Consider the following 19,813-nt stretch of genomic DNA (forward strand, 5'->3'; position numbering starts at 1 on the left):
AAATTATATAGAAATCAATAAATAGTTTTTTATGTTACAAATTGCATAATACTAGAATGAACAGCTCACTATTCTAAATTTAATAACAATAAATTGCGTTCAGGTCAATAATAAATTCTTTGAGAAAACAGAACATTTTTTAAAGAGAGTTTATACACAATTTCATCGTACGGGCATACTGGCGAAGAAGCCAAAGAATATAAAAAATTAAAAACTTTATTTTCTATTTGATATTAATGTAGATACTGTTTATATATTTTCAATCTAATTTAGTCTGTTGTTGTTTTTTTTGTTTTTTCTTTTTTGTTTTTTTGTTTTTTTGTTTTTGTGTTTTTTTATTATCATTATTATTTGTTTGTTTGTTATAAAACAATTCAATAAATTTTATAATATATTCATCATAATGAAAATTTTAATTGAATAAAAATTTCTATGTTTAATTATTTATTTACTTATCTAATTTATTTCTATTCATTCAATTATTTCAAACTCTCTATATCAATGTAGTAGTTTAATACACGTATGATGCACTTACCGACAGGCGCATCGATTTTATTCTTCTTTTCTTTTAAATGTTATCGAATTTTCATAAAAATTTACAAGATTACGAGTCTATTAGTTTAATAAGCAAGTATTTTAATTTACAGTTTATATATTATTCAATATCTATTTGATTCCTAAATTTAAAATAGATGTGTATTATTCTATTGCTATTAGAATATTTTGCCAAGTTTAAATACTCTAATATAATTTTTAATGTTTAAAACGCTCTAGTCCTATAGCATCCTCCATCAATATTAGAACATTTTAAAATATATTTAAATATAAATATAATTGACATACTTCCTATAAAAAATACAGCAATCAATTTCATATTTTGTACAATATAATCATCTACGTTGAAAAAGTATTTATATACAATCGCAGCGGATAAATTTGTGAATGTTATGTTGTAACTTGCGTCACCTTAATATAGGGCATTTAAATTTTTACGACGAATGCTTCTTTGATCATCTGCAAAATAACATACACAATGTTAATGCATTAAACATTTAATAACGAATTTCTTTTCTCCATTTAACAATAATTATGTTTTTAATGCTCTTTTCCACATAAGTTCAGTAATGCAGTAGCTTTTTTTGAATAGATACGACATGCGTTATAATCAATCAAAAGTAATTACTTGCCGATGTTAATGTATTTTAAAAGATATAAAAGCAAACGATAAATATAAAGTCTATCGTCGGCTCATATGAATGTGGAGAATATGTCGAGCATGTGTTGGAATTAGGACAATACAAACCCCAAGATTTTCAGAAACTGCTTTTCGTTTTTGTTTTAATTTTCATCTTCCTTACTATCTTGTATCGCTGAATCGTTTTTGGCATCTAAATACCCAAGGTTCCAACCACCTTCACCATCAAATCGAAGAATCAAATTATGGTATTTAGATAGAGACGATACTCGATGAGTAATTGTCAACAAAGTAATTCCCTTTTCCTTAGCAGTCTCATACATTGCACCCTCGGCTTCAAGGCTCACGGCACTCGAGCATTCGTCCAAAAGTGCATATTGCGGTGCATGATAAAACAATCGAGTCATAGCGAGTCGTTGCTTTTCTCCTCCGGATAATGTCGAGTCCCAATCGCCGAGTGCATCCAGTCCGTTGGCTTCTCTCTCTACAAGCCCACGAAGATCGACCAAGTCCAATAAGTCGAGCAATTCTTTGTCCGAACATTCGTCCTTCGTGCACTCCGCTGGATAAGTTATTTGATCTCGAAGGCATCCCACGGTCATGTAGGGCTTTTGCGGAATATAGAACAAGGATGGTCTACCAGTTCTCACGGAGTAAGATTCGCCAGGTCTCGTTAGAACGCCACCATAGACCGGCCATAGTCCAGAAATTATTCGAAACAGTGAGCTTTTTCCACAGCCGTTTGGACCAGTTATGATTATATGGTCACCGGGTCGAATCTAACGAATAAACAATAAATTATTACACCCATGAGTATTTGATTATTTAATTTATATATATAGATGGAGGTAAATGTACTTCAATTGTTAATCTAGAAACTATGACTTCACAGTTTGGCGTAACGATTGGCACATCCATTAAACTTATACTTCCATCGTCGCTTTCTCTTACAATTCCTAAAAAGGACGAGAGTTTTCCATTCTCATTATAATTCAATTTAACATTTTTTATATTCATTTAACTGTACTGCTTACGTACCTTTGATTATTGGTATTCCATCCTGAAATTCGACCAGTTCATGATCTTGAGCGATAGAGCTATTGGATGTTCGAGTCTGACAAGTTGCTATAACGTTTCTCCGGTACTTGCACAATGCTGCATCCTGAAATACATCCAACATCTCGCTTACTCTGGCAGCGTAACCAGCGAGTGCCACCAACTCCTAGAGTTAACAAAACATTGTATAAAGTATGCTGTCTTTTGAGCGAAGAGATTTTAAAAGTGACGAATGAGTAAATTTAATAATATATATGAAGTACTTTGTAAGAGGACATGAGTCTTTCCACTGCGTCTGCACCAGAACTTAAAAGATTCTTCGATGTCGTCAAATATCTTGTACGCTCGCTAACACCACCTGTGATTCGTGTTAATAATTAACTTTATATATATATATATATGTACACATATATTTATATGTATTATACGAATTATACAAACCATCTCCATCTGTATTTCGAGTAGATTGTAATACAGCATTCGATGTGTAAAGCAAAGGCATAGCAATAACTAAAAGTCCGGTTCCAGACCAGACGTATTTCATTAAGAATTGTTCTAACATTACGTATCCTAATTTCAGAGCAAGAATTCTTCTCAAATGCATGGTTAAAGATTTATAAGCAGCGGTAAGATATCTGTGCTCTGCCTTATGGCCTCCGTAAAAAGCAATTTCTTCGGCGTGGGCACTTATTCTGGCATGTGCTTCTCTCAGTTTTCCCTTTCGCGAGGCTTCTTCGGCGACTAGTTGACCAAAACGTGGTGAAGCTAAGCGTAATACTTGTCCAGTCAGTGCAATAACAACTACTGACAATAGCGGACCTTGAAAGCCAATTTTCAATCAATTATTAAATGATTACTTTGGACCGCATAGGGAATAATGAATCTCTATGTTTGGGTATGAAGCTATCGTTTAAAATTATAGTGTAATATTCAAAATATCATAGCCGAGTAATTATTCAGCAACTTAAGAATGAATTACAATGGATTTGTTCGCATTATAAAGCTTAAGTAGTTGAAGGGAGAATTATAAGTTTCCTCGCGTAATAGCTTTGATTTGAATAAAACATAGTTTGAAAGATTTATAAAAAGTAAGAGGCCAACGTGGATAAATTTATCGACTCGATTAGAAATTTTGATACACTCATTTAGCCTATCGTTGGCTTGTAAAGACATGTGAATACGATATTGCAAAAGTGACATCATTACAGACGAGAATCGCTGGTGCAATGAGTCGTTGAATAGGAAAATAGGAGGAGGAGAAAAGGTGAGTATTACGGTAGCGCTAATTTACCAGGAATAGTTCTAGCTCCCATTCGTGCGGAAAATGAGATAAGAGCGATACCGACTAGTGCGCAATCTAATAACGGCTTTGTCAAACTGGAATACAAGTGCGCTATAGAGCTTGCCAGCTCTGATAAATCATCGGTCAATCGCTGTTCCGCTCCACCAAGGCGATTATCCAGTGCGGATACTCTATAATAGGTTTGCTGACTGAGATACATATTGTATGCGTATTCGACCAACCGTTCCCTAAACAATGTATATGAGTAAATTAAAGAGGCACACCATATACACGTACAATTGTAGCACATTGATTAAACTTAGCGGCATTATAAATATAAAAATACGTACGGATAAAGCGTGTGATTTAATTACCTGAAACTCAGAGCCAACCGGCCTTCTAAGTACCTAATGGCTGAGTTGACAAAAGTTGCGGGAAATGCGACCGCGAACCATCTTGCCATCATCCAAAAGAAGCCACTCACGTCTCTCAAGACTATCCTCTTGACAATCTGCCCTTCCAGCGTAGCAACATAAACGGACAAAAATGTCCTAGCAAGTAGCGTGACTGTTGCACACGTCAATAATCCAGCCTCTCTTGTTTTCCATCCGGGGATCATAATTTTAAGGAGCATTAACAATTGCTTCAGGAAGGCTCTGTCCAGTCCCACAGCTTTCTTCTGCAACTGCTTTTTCTTCGACGTCGTCCCATTTCGCGTCGTTTCTTGACTAACCGGCTGCTTCGCTTCTTCTTTATTTTGATTATCGTTCGCATTCTTGCAGCCTTTAACCTGATTTATACAAATTTTTGCACTCGCAGCCAAGTAGGGATAGCCGACCTTAATTAAATACAAAACTGTCACCGCTCCGACAACGCCTCTTGTCAACTGCTCCTGACGGATTCCATACTTGCTGGATGTTTTGTTGATTAATTTTGAGAAAACCGAAGTCATTGTCTCAATGAGACGTGGCTCTCATCGAGCCAGCCAAACGAAGTTCTCGGTCCTAAACATTTGATAAATCAACGATGCGTCAGTATTTATTTGTTAGTGATAAAATCAAAAAAGACAAGGCGAAAAATAAAGTGAAAATAAGGAGTCTCGCGCCGAGGAGTCATGCTGCATCGAGTCAATACTGTGACTGTCAGAGCGCGATAGTAGCGGAAAACGAGAGACAAAAGAAGCAGAAGACAAACAAAGGGGAGCTAGAGAATAACAAAGGTATTATGATTACCGAGTAATAGCCGCAGGATTCTTCAGAAGATCCTCATCTCGTGAGTCAGAGCATGACCCGCATAACCTCACTCGCGATAACTGCACATCCGCAATGCCGTAATCCGCAAAAATGCAGATACTTAATCTCGCGTGGAGCGAAGGAGATAGAGAGAGAGAGAGAGAGAGAGAGAGAGAGAGAGAGAGATACGAAAAACAGTCGAGCGAGCGATTGTAACGGAGTGGGATAACGGGAGGGAGAGAGAGAGAGAGAGAGAGATAGAGATGGAAAGGGAGAGAGAGAGAGAGCGATAGAAAGTGAGTGAACGATTAAGGGTGGCGCGAGGGATCGGAGCGGGTGGGGGTTGGGTGGGGTGAGGCTGTTAGCTGATGGGTGCTGGCGATAGAGGGGAAGTTGGGAGAGTAGGGAAATTTGTAGCGAAAGGAAGAGAGAACCGACGCACTAGAGGTACACGAGCGGCACTGAGACTGAGCGAGTATCACGGTAGCGTCTCTCGTTCTCTCTCCCTCTCACGCTCGCCTCTATAGTCCAGAAAAAGCAAGTATCATTAAACACGCGTTTACTCGACAGCAGGCAGTCGTCAACTGATTTTCTTCGGCACTGCTGAATCGAGGAACTCGCTCTTAATTGCTTCGCGCTCTTTTCTCCTTCGCGCGCGCTCTCTCTCTCTCTCTCTCTCTCTCTCTCTCCCTTTCCATCTCTATCTCTCTCACGAGCGCTCGCGGTCAGTCCTATGTTCGCTCAGCAGGCAGACCAGCGGCGACGATACGCGCGATTATTGCAGAGACGAGAGTTGAAGAGGAAAGCTAGTGGGGCCGCAGCTCTCCAATTGGCTGACTTCACCTTTCTCTCGAAAATTCATCTCCGTGCATGCGTAACCGCGGGCGGCCGCTCTTTTTCTTTTATTTTCCCTCCCTCCCGCCGACCCTTCCCGTAATTCGCGAGAGTTGCGCTAACGGCGGGTCGCTCGGGCGTGAAAGGATCGTGCGGAAATCTCGCGGGATGGAGCTCTCGCGGGGAAAGCGAGAGTTCAACGGGACTCGCGGCGCTTTCTTTCTCTCGACGGGCCTAAGAAAGCCGAGGTTCAATTTCGAGAGCGTCTTCCTCGCGCTGTACTCTATTGGCCTATCGGGCTTTCGAGGCAGCCGAGGGACCGAGGATGCAGGATACGGGGACAAGTAGGATGGGGGCGCGAGCCCAAGTTCCCAATCAGTTTGAGATAAGCCGTGGTGCGGTGAAAAGTCGCCAAGGCCGTCGGGTCGCGGAAAAACCTGGCGGAAGCGAACAATTTCGCGAGAGTGCACTTGGCGAAAATCGGTGACTCGTCGTGCTGCATTCGTTTGCGCAAATGTAAATTATACTAGAGGCTGGGCTTTCGGCATGCGCGCCCCCCCCCCCACACACACACACACACCCACACACACCCACACAAGCACACACAAGCACACACAAACACACACAAGGCTGGTAGGTTGAGAGTGCCAAGCAAAATTGGCGTGCTATGAAAATAAATCCTTCGCTTTCTTCACATTATGTATTTAAAGATATATTTATTTCCTTTTATGTACAATGATAAAATCTGCTCTACAAAATGTGCATACATGTTGTTATACGCAATACGTAAGTACGCAATATAGGCATCGAATACAAATAGCCGTTTTTTTTCGTTTTTTTTTTTTTTTTTTTTGGAATCGCGTGGTCGAGTTGCCGAGTTGCCAATTTGCTTTTCCGTGTCTTTGTTATACCTACGCCAACGTCAGTTATTCCCTTTTTTCCTCGCGTACGCGGCCATATTCGCACATTAATGTTCATAAAGATTTTTAGGATTTATTTAGTAGAAAACCGATTGTGAATGATGCGCTACATATTATTGGTTACTAATGACCCTTGTAGAAGCTCGACAATCACTTCTTTTTTTTTTTTATCAAGGTTTAATAACAATGTAGCTCTTGGCAACGCTGTTCATTGCACGAGCGCATCACACACATAAGGCGAGAAATTGTCAAAAATTATTATTATGATGATTGCTGCTGCTTCTTCTGTTGCTGCTGCCGCCGCTGCTGCTGAGAAATACAGTTGATAAAAAGAATTTGCGTGATATATATATATATATATATATATTGCTCAATTAAAATAATAACGTAGTTGTAAAAAATCTGATTAGTTGCGAATGACGTTCGCATAAATACGCTTTTTTCCTACTCAATTTTATGTTATTTCTCGACACAGTTAACGACGACATCCTTCGTGTGACGAATATTTAGAATTTTTCAATGGGATTTGTATAATTTTTGCACAAAACAAGCCTCCGAGCGGCTCGTTTGAACCGATTGGCCCGATAAATCAATTAGATTTCTCTATCGTAGAATACAATGAAGGAAATAATTTTGCTCTATCCCACCTACGGCCCGTGTAAAGCGATTGGCCACGCGACCGCGCGCGCGCACACACCCACACACGCACACAATGAATAAGCCGCGCGCATGCACTCACACGCATAATGAATAAATATTTAATTATCATTATCGTACGATGAGTTGCCAGTACTTGGGGCTTTTATCATGCATAGCATATAAGCGTAAGGAAAAACGAATAAAAAGTCCAAGTATCCCTTTTGCTTCGTTACGCAATGATTTTAATCGAACGACCTTTCGAATTTTAAATTTCTCAAATAAGAAGCAAAGCAAAGCAAGTAGGTTTTACCTTACTTATCGTATGATATGAATACTATTACCGATAAGGCACATTTTGTAAGCAATATTACAAGAGTCCAGTAAAAAAAAAAAGAAAAAAAAAGAAAAAAAAAAGAGAAAAAAAAGAAAAAAAAAAGAAAAAAAAAAGATACGAGCATGACTTAATTCTTTCGAATCATGAAATAATCTATTATTTTTTTTTCAAAGCAAAAATTTCAAATCACGATCTTAATTTATATATCTTATAATCCAAGGCTGCGAGTGTGAAACGATTATATCAACGATAAAATGATCATTCGATTCTAATGGATTGCGTGAGGTGCAAACTGTGCGTAATCAGTCTTGGCCGTAATATTATAATTTACGAAATAAAAGTTCCGAGTTTCGGTAATAATTGCGCGTCCCATGTCTCGTTAGACAGTAATCGAGAAATTGGAAACAGCTAGGTGGATGGGACGCGATGAGACGGGATGAGACGGGGATGAGACGAGACGGGATGGGACAGGATAGGAGGGGATGGAACGGGTCGGAGCGGGGGAATAAGAATAAATAAAATATTAAAGTAAAATTCATGCAGTAATTTGGGAATTTGTTGAAAAGTCAGTCGGTAACTCGTGCATTATTCAATATTATTTTTATAAAAAGCCACGAGGGCATGAGGCACATTGAGCATACGACTGGCGCACGGGAAACGTGGATTTTCCGTGAAAAGCGAGTACGCGCAAATTCTCTGGAACTTGAGCTTTCGGCCAGGCTGGTCGACCGCGATCCTTGATAAAAATTTAAAGGACCTTGAGCATCGTCGGTCTCTGGAGTCGGATGGTCGAGGCCAGCTAGGAGATTGGTCCTTGCAAGCGCTGGGGCAGGGCGGAAGCGGAGATGGGCGGATAGACGGGCAGCGCCTCGAGGATCCGGGGATGGGGCTGAAGCTGGTGAGTCCTGTTGAAGGAGCCGTAGGGCGGGCTGCTGGCTTTGTCCGGCACTTCGTCGACCCAGCTGTCGAAGGGAACAGCCGGCGGTGGCTTCTCCGGGCCACCTTGGAGGTTCAGCGCCCCCAGGGAACCGAGCTGCAGCGGATGCTGCTGTCCCACCGACAATGGGCCGGGACTCTCCGAGGAGCTGCCCGACTTGCTCATTCGGGCCCCCAACTCTGCGATTTTTCGATCCATCAGGCTACCAAAGCTATGCGATCTGCGTGAAATGTGGGTGGCATTGCTTATGCAGCGAATTGCATCAGTACATGTGACACTCGTTTACTGGAGCTTAAAGTGACGCGGCTGCGCTCGGCAAGAGAATTTTTCCTATCGCGTTCAACGCGGCTTTCAAATTTTCAAAATTCTTTACTCACGGTCCTGACCATACGCTACGCTAATCCTCATCCCATTCCTCTGGGTTATTCACTCCAATGGGTGCTACAATGGGCGCGAAACGACATGGACGTTTAAGGTGCATTCTTAAGAGGAGCATAGCATTGGTATTTAGCGATATAAGGAAAGTGCCGTGGTACGGCCGGGGGGCGGGGGGGGGGGGGTCTTCGGATCAAACTCATATCTTCCAATCTCTCGTTATCGTGCATTGGATGCTGCGTTGGAAGGATTCGTCTCAAGTCTTCGTATCCCCCATTTGCTCGTATATGTAAATTCAAGGGGGATCGTGAATTCGTAATAAATAACATCGGCAGCTTCTTCGAGACATTACGTCGATACATCTACACAGCGTAGTAGATATTTTAATCAATACACCTTTTAGTATTTCAATTTTTACAGACTGTATCGCTCGCACTATTGCCATTATTATTATTATTATTATTATTATTATTATTATTAACGTGCGTACAAAAAAAAAAAAAAAAAAAAAAAGATCTTCAAACAGCTCAATTTTGAGATAAAAATCATGCGATGTTAAAGTACACGACTGATTTGTGGATTGCTAACTTTGAGACATATATTTTTTTTTTTTTTTTTTTAAACAACAGAATGAAAACGAATAGATTAATCAATTGGGTGATATTAGCCCCTAAGATTGTTAAATATTATGATTCCATTGCGTTATCGCGTCTCGTCGCGGCGACTGTTATTGCCAATCAAAGCCTCAAACCGGGCATTAACCCAATATACGTATGCGCGAATTAAAATTCTCGCTCATTTCTATAATCAGTTATAAATTATCATATGTCACGAAGTTTTATAATATTGCTAGACGCCAATAGCGTTGAGTCATGTCTCGATCGGCGACTCCTAACCAATTTGAAAACAACCAATTGATAAACATCACCACGAGCGGCCGACGACCGTATTCAGACGTAATTCTGAGAATTTTGAGAAATGATAATATGTACGATGATGGTTATCCGTAGAGGTCGCCGTGGCCCGGGTAACCGGATTTTTTTAACGAAATTTTTACCAAAATACTCTCGAGCTTTGTTGTTTCACTCAACTATTCCGCGTTTCCTGCAATAGTTCGTAGCGTTAAAGCGCAGGAGAATTAAGTCGATCGCGATTTCAAAGGACATTCTCAAGTGAATAATTAACGTTTGGTCATAATAAAATTGTAATATTGTCAATTGCTTTGATGAATAATTGGAAACGACAGATATTTATTTTTTTTTTTTTTTTTGACAGCCGTAAGCGATTAATACTGACGATGCTTTATCGATTTGGCACCTCATGAAATTGAGACATAATAAAAATTCTCAGAGTTACGCGCACGCATAATTTTAATAATTACAAAATTTATTTTATCAAATAAGCTTGAAAGTTTGTTGCAAGGTATAGTAAGGTAACGAGGGCCACCGAGTAAAGTAACACAGAAAAGAAAATAAATACAAGAGATAATGAAGAAATGAAGATAAAGAAAAAAGTCGCTTAACGCTAGCGCACTGGACGATATTGGCATCGTTCAGGCGCTACAATTATTATAAGCCAATGCGTGTTGTACAATGAGATGCGCGACACGCGGGTCGCATGTATTGGCTTTCTTTCGCAATGCACAAGCCAAGTTAATAGGAATGCATTATTGCTTTTACACCTTGTAGTGTCGCGATATGAAAGCAATTTGAGAAATAAAGCGTCTTTATTAGCATAATCGAGTGTCGGTCGGACCGTTTATGCCGCTCGTTGCGCTGTTTTGACTCCCTCCCGCCCCCTTTGCTCGCCTCGAATACAAACGATGCATGATCTGGGTTATTTTATGCAACGTTTAAAATTCATATGTGCCAATCGCCGCTTAAATTGAATTAATTCAGTCGACGGCGAATCGATGGGGTGCGATCGAAAAAATGACATCGCCTCGTACATATTCAGCAAAATGGTAAATCTTAATTTCAAAAACTTAATAGCAATTGCGTGTATATGTATAAATTAATCGTAATGCCCTTATTTTTTTAACGTATTCATTGCTTTTTAATCGTCGAGATTTTTTAATTAACGGCTGCGCGCTTAAAATGCTTAATTTACGTTAGGGGCATTGCATATTGATTGATCGATTAGTTAAGCTTTTCGTTACGAACTGGAAATGCAATTAATAAATGTTAATATTTTGAGACGCGTCAAAGGTTTGCACGCAACGTAAAATTCTCACACGAAATGTTAAACAAATTATACTTCGCTATTGTACCATGTAAATTATTTTATAGACTAATCTGGAGTACCATTTTTTGTTTATCTTCAAGTCAATTTTAACAGCTGGACTTTTTAAAAATTATTGTCAACAGATATGGCAACGATAAGATTGAAGATAATATGTTAGAAGTGAGGGGCCATCGACAAATTCTAATAATTATCGTTTTTAAATTCCACATCGATAATACTTCACATTGCCAAGTAACCGTGAGTCGCATAATAATTTCAATAATTTCACCCGTAGCTGCGCACTCACGACGATTCACTATAAATCCGATGATTTTATAAATAATGATTTCTCGACAATTTCTGCGATAATTCCCGAGCACTGTTAAAATTAATAATTATTAAATTTATAATTATTATAATTGGCTTATTGTACGCGTGTACAATAAATGTAATCCCATACGCAATTATACATAATACAAAAACGTTCGAGCACTCCCCCCATACTCTCATAAATCAATAAATAAATAAAAAGAAATAAAAAATTTCAATAATTAATTGATTAATTAGATGAGAAATTAGATTATTAATCGAACAGATAGATAGATTGTAGATCGATATCCCCTCGATCGTTTTATGCCTTTGAGCTTAGAAAAATTCATTTTGAAAGTTTGCGACCAATTGGAAATGCTCGTACCGTTTAGTGTCATTGAAAGTTGAGCTGTAAAATAATTTCTTTAAAATCGATAAACGGGTTTCGACTTGTGCACTCTAGCGCGGCATTCGTACTTTTGCAGGCATAAAAGTTTATCAATGTCACGAATTTCATTTCTTAACTAGGCAAAAGAAAGGAGCGAAGCTGCCTGCTCAGCTTTCTTTCTTATCTTCGCCCGGGTTATGCGATTACTTTTGCCGCGGAATGAACGAGATATGACTGTCCGTACTGTTCCGAATGGGGCTTGGGGATGGGAGGGAGACGGTCGAGGGAGGGGTCTTATAGCTTTCGGCGAGTCTTAAAAGGAGCAAAAAGGCAAGAAAATCGTGCATGATAATATAGTATTGGGAGTCAGAGGAGGAGGCGAGAAGCCAAAGTGCGATGGATGCGGAGGACCTATGCCAAGCGGACGAGAGATTAAGCCAGGAAGAGGAATAAGAGGACGAAGAAGTGGAGGCTAGCTGGTGTTCTACTGGTGCAAGAGGCTCACCAGCTCGACCCTCGACGAGCACTTACCGAATGTCTTGGCCTCCCTAACGTGGGCGAGTATCTTGTCGATGCGGTTGCGCTTGAAGTAGACGTCGGCGATGTTGGTCTTGCCGGTGCCGACCTCGGCGAAGTGGTCCTCAGCCGCGCTCTCCTCGTCGGGACTCCCGTCGCTGGTGGCTGCTGTTGCCGCTCCTGTGCCGCTGCTGCTGTTGTCGTTATTGCTGCTGCCGCCGCTACCGCTGCCGTTGTTATTGTTGTTGCTGTTGTTGTTGTTGTTGTTGTTGTTGTTAAGATCGGGCTTGAAAGGCTCGACAGGGACGGATAACGGGGCCGGGGGTAGGGGGATGCGGGAGGAAACGTCCGGTAGCCGCCAGCGTCCTAACTCCGATGACCAGGAGGCCGCCGCTCGGACCGCGGCCACATCCCGGAGGGGGCAGCCGGGGCGTAGGTGAGGAATCATCGCCTCGCAGATCTGCTGGGAGAGCAACTCTCGACGCAGTAGCTCCCGGCGCTCTTCGTCCCAGGAGGCCTGAAACGCATATCCTAGGAGTCAATGTGGTTTATCGGATTAATTCCGGGGGTCAGGCAACCTCTAGACTATCTCCAGCTACAGTCCGCTTTCTACGGTCTTTTCGGCTTCATCTTTTTAAAATTCTTTCGATTCCATAAATATTCTCTCACACACACGCGCACGAAGAATCTCTCTCTCTATCTCTCTCTCTCTCTCTCTCTCTCTCTCTCTTCTGCGACTCTCTCTCTCTCTCTCTCTCTCTCTATGCATCTCTTTCGGGCAATAAGACTTTGTGTCAAAATAGAGTTTCACGATTGTTGTGTGACTTGGACGTTGTTTTCGAATATCGCTAATCCTTAACGATATTTTTCTTTTCTGCGTCGAGATGACGGACGACTGGCGCATTATTATAATTGTGATAATTCATAAGGAAAACTGTGCATTCAAACGAGAATGCTTTATCCGATTGTTTGTCTATAAATTTTTTTTTTTTTATTCCTATTCAAGCTGTTGACCGTAGTTGTTTCGAGTTAAAGCGAATACCTTCCCTCATCACGCTTGCCAACATTGCTTTAGTTTGAACGAATCAAGCCATGCTTTTGATAATCGACCGTGGGAAATTTATCGTGCATATTCTTCGGCGTAGGGTCGTTGCGAATCTTGCCCCGAAAACTCACCACTTTATTGCAATAATTTTTCAATTATAAAAATAACTACCGATTCGCTGCAATACCCATTGAATATCCAATCAAGCTTAATTAGATTCTGCAGTCGTTCGCGGGATTCCGATAAGTGTGCAAACAAGATTACTTTCATTGGATTTCACATAATCACGTGGCAATGGCTCGTTAGGGCCGTTAGGGCACACGACGCGGTGCCCTAACACACTTTTGGACAAATGAGCCGTAAGGCGGCTGTTTTGACTGCGTGATGTAATGTATTATAAGGTAATGGAATGTAGAGCAACGGAATTGCTAATGTGATATTGCACAACAATTAATAGTTGGCACGCGAGAAGAAGTCGTTAAAATTGATAAATACCTTGTTGCTGTAAGATGTGCTCGTGCTAAGTGTCTAGTGTTGCCGTTAAAGCGCCCCATTCATGAGATTCACGGGATTATTTCGCTCCGTGGCATTAAAGCCATTGCAATTGATGGTTAAAGTGCGTGATATCGAAGGATCTGCTGGATCTTTGATGGAGGGGCGAACGGTCAGAAGGGATTGGAGGTAATAGGTCGTAAGGTAAGCGGGCTGATGTAACGCCCCGCGCGATAACGGACCTGCAAGTCTGTCGCCTCGGCTTCGAGCTGCTTCGCCTTCCTCGCCATCTTCTTGAGGGCCTCTTCTGTGGATTTGAGTTGGCCATAGACCTCGAAGGCGCCCCCGTTGCCCTCCTCGCTGCTGCGCTCAAGGGCCTTGGCGAGGGCCTGAAGCCGCTTCCTGCGCCGCTCCCTGCGTCTCCGTATCTCCGCGTCGCCCAGGGCTTCACCCCCGATCGTCAGCCTCTCGAGTCTGCGCAGCACCTCCTGCTTCGCGGCCTCGCGTTTCCGCCAACGGCGCTCGTCTCGCTCCGGCTCTGCAGCCACTGCGCCCACCCATTACAAACACGTCCACGTTACAAATTGCCCTCCGTGTAAAAGATGATCCGAGGCTCGGACGCGGCTCCTCCAACTTCTCCTCCCGTTAGGTCACCCGGTGCTTCGAGGACGGTAGGAGCCGGGACCGAGCCACGCGAGTGCATTAAGAAAGTCAAGGGCAAGGGCATCACCGTTCTCGATCTCCGGCCTTGGACTCAGTGCCTTGGGCCTCTGCTCGGGCACCTCCTCCGTGCAGATCTCCGGCTCGGGCTCGAGCCTCTCGGGTGGATCGCGACTCTCGTTGGACTCGATGAGCTTACGTAGCCGCTGAAGCTCGAGTTGGTACTGTCTGAGGAGAGCGTCCTTCGGGTCCTCGTTGACGATGGGCTTGTTCTTGATGCAGCGGGCACGAGCCGCGTAGCGCAGCGTGCTCAGGGTCTCCTCGGCGTCGGTATCGCTCGGGCTTACGCACGCGATCATCAGGGTGCGCGCGTTACCCCCGAGGCTGTCCCGTAGCAGTCGCGTCAACTTGCTGTCCCTAGAGCGAGAAAGTCGGCACGTGGAACTGGACTTGTCAGGCTGAGGGTAAGATCATTACACGGGAGTCGGTCTCATGTCCTCGGTGCAATAAAGCATTATTACGAATAAAGTATTATGCCGGTCATGCGATGGAACAGTTGTGAAATTGAATTTTAAACTCCCGTTTGTAAGAAACTTTAATTTTAAACTCCCCTTTCAACATCAGACATTCTCGCTCATTGCTTTGTCTTTTAACAACAATAATAGTTGGCGTCAAGGTCATCGATGCAATAATAAGAATCGTCCCAGAGTATCCGTATAATCAATCGATCGTCAGTTATTCGTACGAACGTTCGGAAAATTTGGAGTATAATGCTCGATGATAATAATCGATGCCTTTATCGAGGTAGATAATAATAATGTACAAATATATATTGAAGATAATTTTTTCGCTTAGGTGAATTTTGCATAAAAAACGTTTGGCCGCATCGTAACGATCGACATTTATCATCTGGGCCACGATATAAAAAATAAATGACGAAAATTTGAAAATTGCGCCGCCAACAAGCGTGAACTATAATACAATATATTATAATACAAAAGCCGAGCTTATTAAGATTATTTGAAGAGCCTCGCGAATTGTTTATTGGATAGGGAGCACAATGTTTAAAGGATAATTTGACCAACCTGTAGGGTACGTGTCTTCCGTTGCCGGCGGCTAGTGCGCTGATGACGTTGCCCAGGGCCGAGAGGCTGAGATTAATGCTCGCAGCTTCCTTCAGCCGGTCGCCGGTTGCCCCGGTGCGGCCCTGACGTTCCGAGCCCGCGAGGTCGACGAGGTGGAGACGTCCACGACGCACGGCCCCGGTACCCGCCTGTCCGGGTCCCCCTATCGCTATCGCCTCCAGGGATATCGTTAGAACCGCGTGGCTCCGGGAGCTCGCGGCGTTCATCCTCGTGGCTGCGGCTGCCCTGCGCCGATCGCCTTGGTCCACCAGACGCGTGCAGTCACGCGCATTCTTGACGGTGACCTCGCGCAGGCCACCAGCGACGTAGGTGCCGCGCACTGGGTCTTCCTACCGGAGCATGCCAGTTATGATATTAATTTTGCCGGGGGCTGGAGCTGGGATTCTGGCTCCATTAGCCTGGTTATTTTTTACGATACGCGAACAATCCTTTCTTTTTCTCGTAATCCTCGTAAGCATAAGACAATGTCGAGGCATTACTGTTTTATAAACGATTTATAAGCATAATCTTATGGAAATTTTTCATCCTACATTTGGTCAATTTAAAATCATTTCGCATTATGAGGATGATTATTTCTCTCTTTAGATAAATAAACATTATGTTGTGCTAATAAAAGCTCATAGAATTGTATTCAAATTACCGGTAATTTGCGTATTCGAATTAAAGAGATTTGTTAATCAACGCCTGCTGGCGTATAATAATTTATTTATTCTATTTGGAGACAAGAATTTCCCAATTGCGATGAAATGATAATGTCCGATCGATGCATATTTTTTGCCTTTGAATGTACTCACATATTTGAACGAGGAATTTTATATTTACCATTATTTAATATTAAATTAACATTTGTGAAAACTCATGCATAATGTTATTTTATTCAAATTACGATGTCATGTGATTATCAACATAAATGTCTATATATATATATATATTTTTTTTTTTCTTTATAATGTTCCCGATTTTAATAAAAATACTCTTCTCTATTTTCATAAATTCTCGATAGTTCTATATTTATAATTTTAAACTGCTTAGAATTATTGTATGTATTATAATTGCAAGTGCAAATGTTGTTTAATGTGATTAAAAGTTGTTTTATGTGTGAAATGCGGATTTCAATTTTCTTAAAAGCATAATTGATGCATTAAATTATATTACTCGATATCCTTGAATAACGATTTACTTAATTTTAGCAAATACCATTAAAGAAAATATCGTATCTTTAACTTATAAATATCTATAAAACTCGATAAGTGCTTTTAGCTTTTGAATTATGATGAAAGTATCGATACTTCATTATAATTAACCAAATACGATCTAAACTTAGTAAATTTAAAAATTCCAATCTTCATTTAAGAATGTTTTATATTAAAAATATTTGTAAATAATAACCAAATATTAGCGAGTAATGGAGATGGGATGATAGGGAGAGAGAGAGAGAGAGAGATATCTGTAATTACTTGTGTCAAGCATACATTTGTGCTTGAGTTGAATTTTACAGGTCATACAGACAAGATTTCTGTTTTTTACATTGGATAAATTTTATGACTCTTTAAAGAAAAAGTAAGTGACTCGGCTGAGACACTGAGCACAAACACACACACACACATATATATATATATATATATATATATACGCGTGCATTCGTGTGTTTGTCAGAATAATAGCAATGGCTACGGTACTTTGAACGTTGCCTTTACAAGTATGTCATGATGTGTTTAGAAATATCTGGTGATAACTAAATTTACTATTATTTTGTTTCTACAATCAACAAATAAGTGCAGATAACCGAATAAAATTCCAAGTAATAAATTCTGAGAAATATTAAATGTCTAATAAATGAAATGTGTTGAAATGCTACTGAAATTGTGGGAAAGGTATTTTTATGTAAATTAAATACCGTTTATATTATTATAACATTTTTCCTTTAATTCTATTTTCGTTTTCAAAATGTTATTTTGAAATTTTGAAATTCATGCATTGCAGTCTCTCTCTTTTTTTTTACATTATAAAAGTTACAAAATACAACGATCGCCCGATTTGCATAAATCGGTTTTGTACTTCGGATATGTCAGAAGCTACGAAGGAATGCATCTGTAATATTGTAAATACTGTACGATGATCATGATTTTTAAAAAATATTCAGAATCATTTGTATCATTATTGTACAATTAGTATTGGATTTATTTTTGATTATCAATGTATCGCTTATCGTAGATTTATCAGTCTATTACCAGGAGACATAGTTATTTAATTATCAGTAATGAAACAGTTTACGCTTAATATATGAGTAATCCATTAAAATAGTAGATGAGTAAATTTGGCCGGAGATTTGTCTATCATGGTAGTTACCTCATTACAATTCACAAAGCTCTCTCTCTCTCTCTCTCTCTCTCTCTCTCTCTCTGATTTATAAACGTAATTTGAATAATTTGTTTTTAAATACAATGGCATTAAACATAATTGATTGCTTCACTTAATCATCTTTGCAGCCGATGATCAATGAAACCCTGACCCAAACTTGGCAAACTAAAAGTGACCGGAGAATGATCTTACATTACGCATTTCAGATCGAGGTGATGTATGAATATAAAAAAAAAAAGTAAACAAAGATATAATAAAAATAAATGCGAGGCTGAATCAGCAGGGACAACGATAGCCTCGTACCTTCAGCTGAAGTTGATTCTCGTTTGTGGGGTCGGTGGCTTGGAGCAAGTCCCGCAGCTTCTCGTTGTAGATCTCGAGGTAGGTGAGGAGGGCGAGATAGCGCATGTCCGAGCTCGAGGTGGAGGTCGCCTCGAAGAGGTGCTCGAGTGCACGCTCGACGAAGCCGCGCATCGTGTAGGACTTGCCGCAGCCCGTTTGACCGTAGGCGAACACCGTTCCATTGTAGCCATCGAGGACGGCCTCCACGACGTAAGAACCGACCTCCTCGTAAACGACCTCCGTCGAGGCGCCGGGCCCGAAGGTTGCGTCGAACTGGTACACCTTGCCCTGGCCCGTGGCTTCGGCGAGGCTGCAACTTCGTGTACTGCTGTCCACCGTCACCACGCTCTACAAGTGTCACGTGTGAAGTTTATGTTTATTTTAATTATTATCCGGGTGTGCAGCATGAATGACCGGCATAATCCAAAATTTAATTTATTATTTCCTTATAAAACGCAATAGGTATGCAATCGATAAAGCAAGCTTACTTTATACACCTTCACGGGAAGTGGTGAAAGAGTCATTTATCGACTAGGGTTTTTAAAATTTTATGCTTCATTGAAATGACTTTAGCTTGTGAAAGTTAATTATTATCGTTAATCGTCATGAATTTCAAATAAAAGTATTTACTTTAATTTTATTCTCTCATAGCACTTAATCGACATAACATTTTTTATATTTGAAATATTAAAGAGGCTTTTACGATTTATAAACTCTACAAGGTCCAATACTTTTAATAAGAAATTTTTCTTTTTTAAACGTTTGTTTTATTTTGTGAAAATACTTGGGAATTAAATGCTAGGAATTGAGCTATTTTTTAACATTGAAAAATAAAAACTTTTTTCTATTTTATTGTCGAAAAGGTATAAGTATTAAAATTACATTGTTATACAAATAATATTTATAGGCATTCCAATATATTGTTAGTTATATTTGTTTATATGTTCAATATAGTTACGTGCAATGTTTATAAATGTATTTTCTTTTTGTTTTTTTCTTCTTTTGATTTTTGAAAATATTAATTTTACATCTGGTGAATAAAGCAATTTGAAATTAGAAACTTATTGCAGATCAAAAAATAATACATAGCTAATAATATATATATATATATATATTTCATTTATAAGAATTTATAGGATAATTTATTATCACCCGGGTGTCCATTTTACAATAGTTTAAATTATTTACTTTCACCTTCCATAATTAAACCTAAACATATAGTATGTAAAAGTTTAAATTTTAATAATTTTAAATAAAGTTTATCATGCAAGTTATACAATGGCATTTATTAACCGGCAATGATCCTTAAATATAAGTTTTTTAAAAATAATTAATGTAAATCAAACAGTTAGTATAAAAGCCGTTCAAGGTTGTGATGAAAAAGAGGAAAATCTATAATGAAGCTTTTAACGTTTATTTCAATTACCTTATAGACTATAGATTATTACGTCATACATATGTATATAAAACTTGTAATTATTAAAAATTATATAGAATCGGCGGAAAACATTAAATTTTTTCGCATTAT

At 40.0% G+C, this 19,813-nt stretch overlaps 2 protein-coding genes across 2 annotated transcripts; both read right to left on the reverse strand.

The window, feature by feature from the left end:
- Nucleotides 1-1,188: 1,188 nt before the first annotated feature.
- On the reverse strand, nt 1,189-4,944 carry ABCD (ATP binding cassette subfamily D). The gene is made up of 8 exons (XM_011506896.1): nt 4,766-4,944; nt 3,908-4,537; nt 3,543-3,781; nt 2,693-3,070; nt 2,515-2,609; nt 2,234-2,417; nt 2,054-2,151; nt 1,189-1,974 (listed from the first exon to the last, which is right to left on the reverse strand). Exons 2-8 carry the CDS (start codon nt 4,483-4,485, stop codon nt 1,339-1,341), a joined length of 2,208 nt encoding a protein of 735 aa, XP_011505198.1. The 5' UTR covers nt 4,486-4,537; nt 4,766-4,944; the 3' UTR covers nt 1,189-1,338.
- Nucleotides 4,945-12,110: 7,166 nt separating this feature from the next.
- LOC105364416 (osmotic avoidance abnormal protein 3) lies at nt 12,111-18,809 on the reverse strand. The gene is made up of 6 exons (XM_011502332.1): nt 18,774-18,809; nt 18,247-18,633; nt 15,523-15,911; nt 14,439-14,854; nt 14,020-14,324; nt 12,111-12,757 (listed from the first exon to the last, which is right to left on the reverse strand). Exons 1-6 carry the CDS (start codon nt 18,807-18,809, stop codon nt 12,209-12,211), a joined length of 2,082 nt encoding a protein of 693 aa, XP_011500634.1. The 3' UTR covers nt 12,111-12,208.
- Between the last annotated feature and the right edge of the window lie 1,004 nt (nt 18,810-19,813).

The sequence above is a fragment of the Ceratosolen solmsi genome, unplaced genomic scaffold, assembly GCF_000503995.2.
Source record: "Ceratosolen solmsi marchali unplaced genomic scaffold, CerSol_1.0 scaffold10, whole genome shotgun sequence".
Classification (NCBI taxonomy): domain Eukaryota; kingdom Metazoa; phylum Arthropoda; class Insecta; order Hymenoptera; family Agaonidae; genus Ceratosolen; species Ceratosolen solmsi.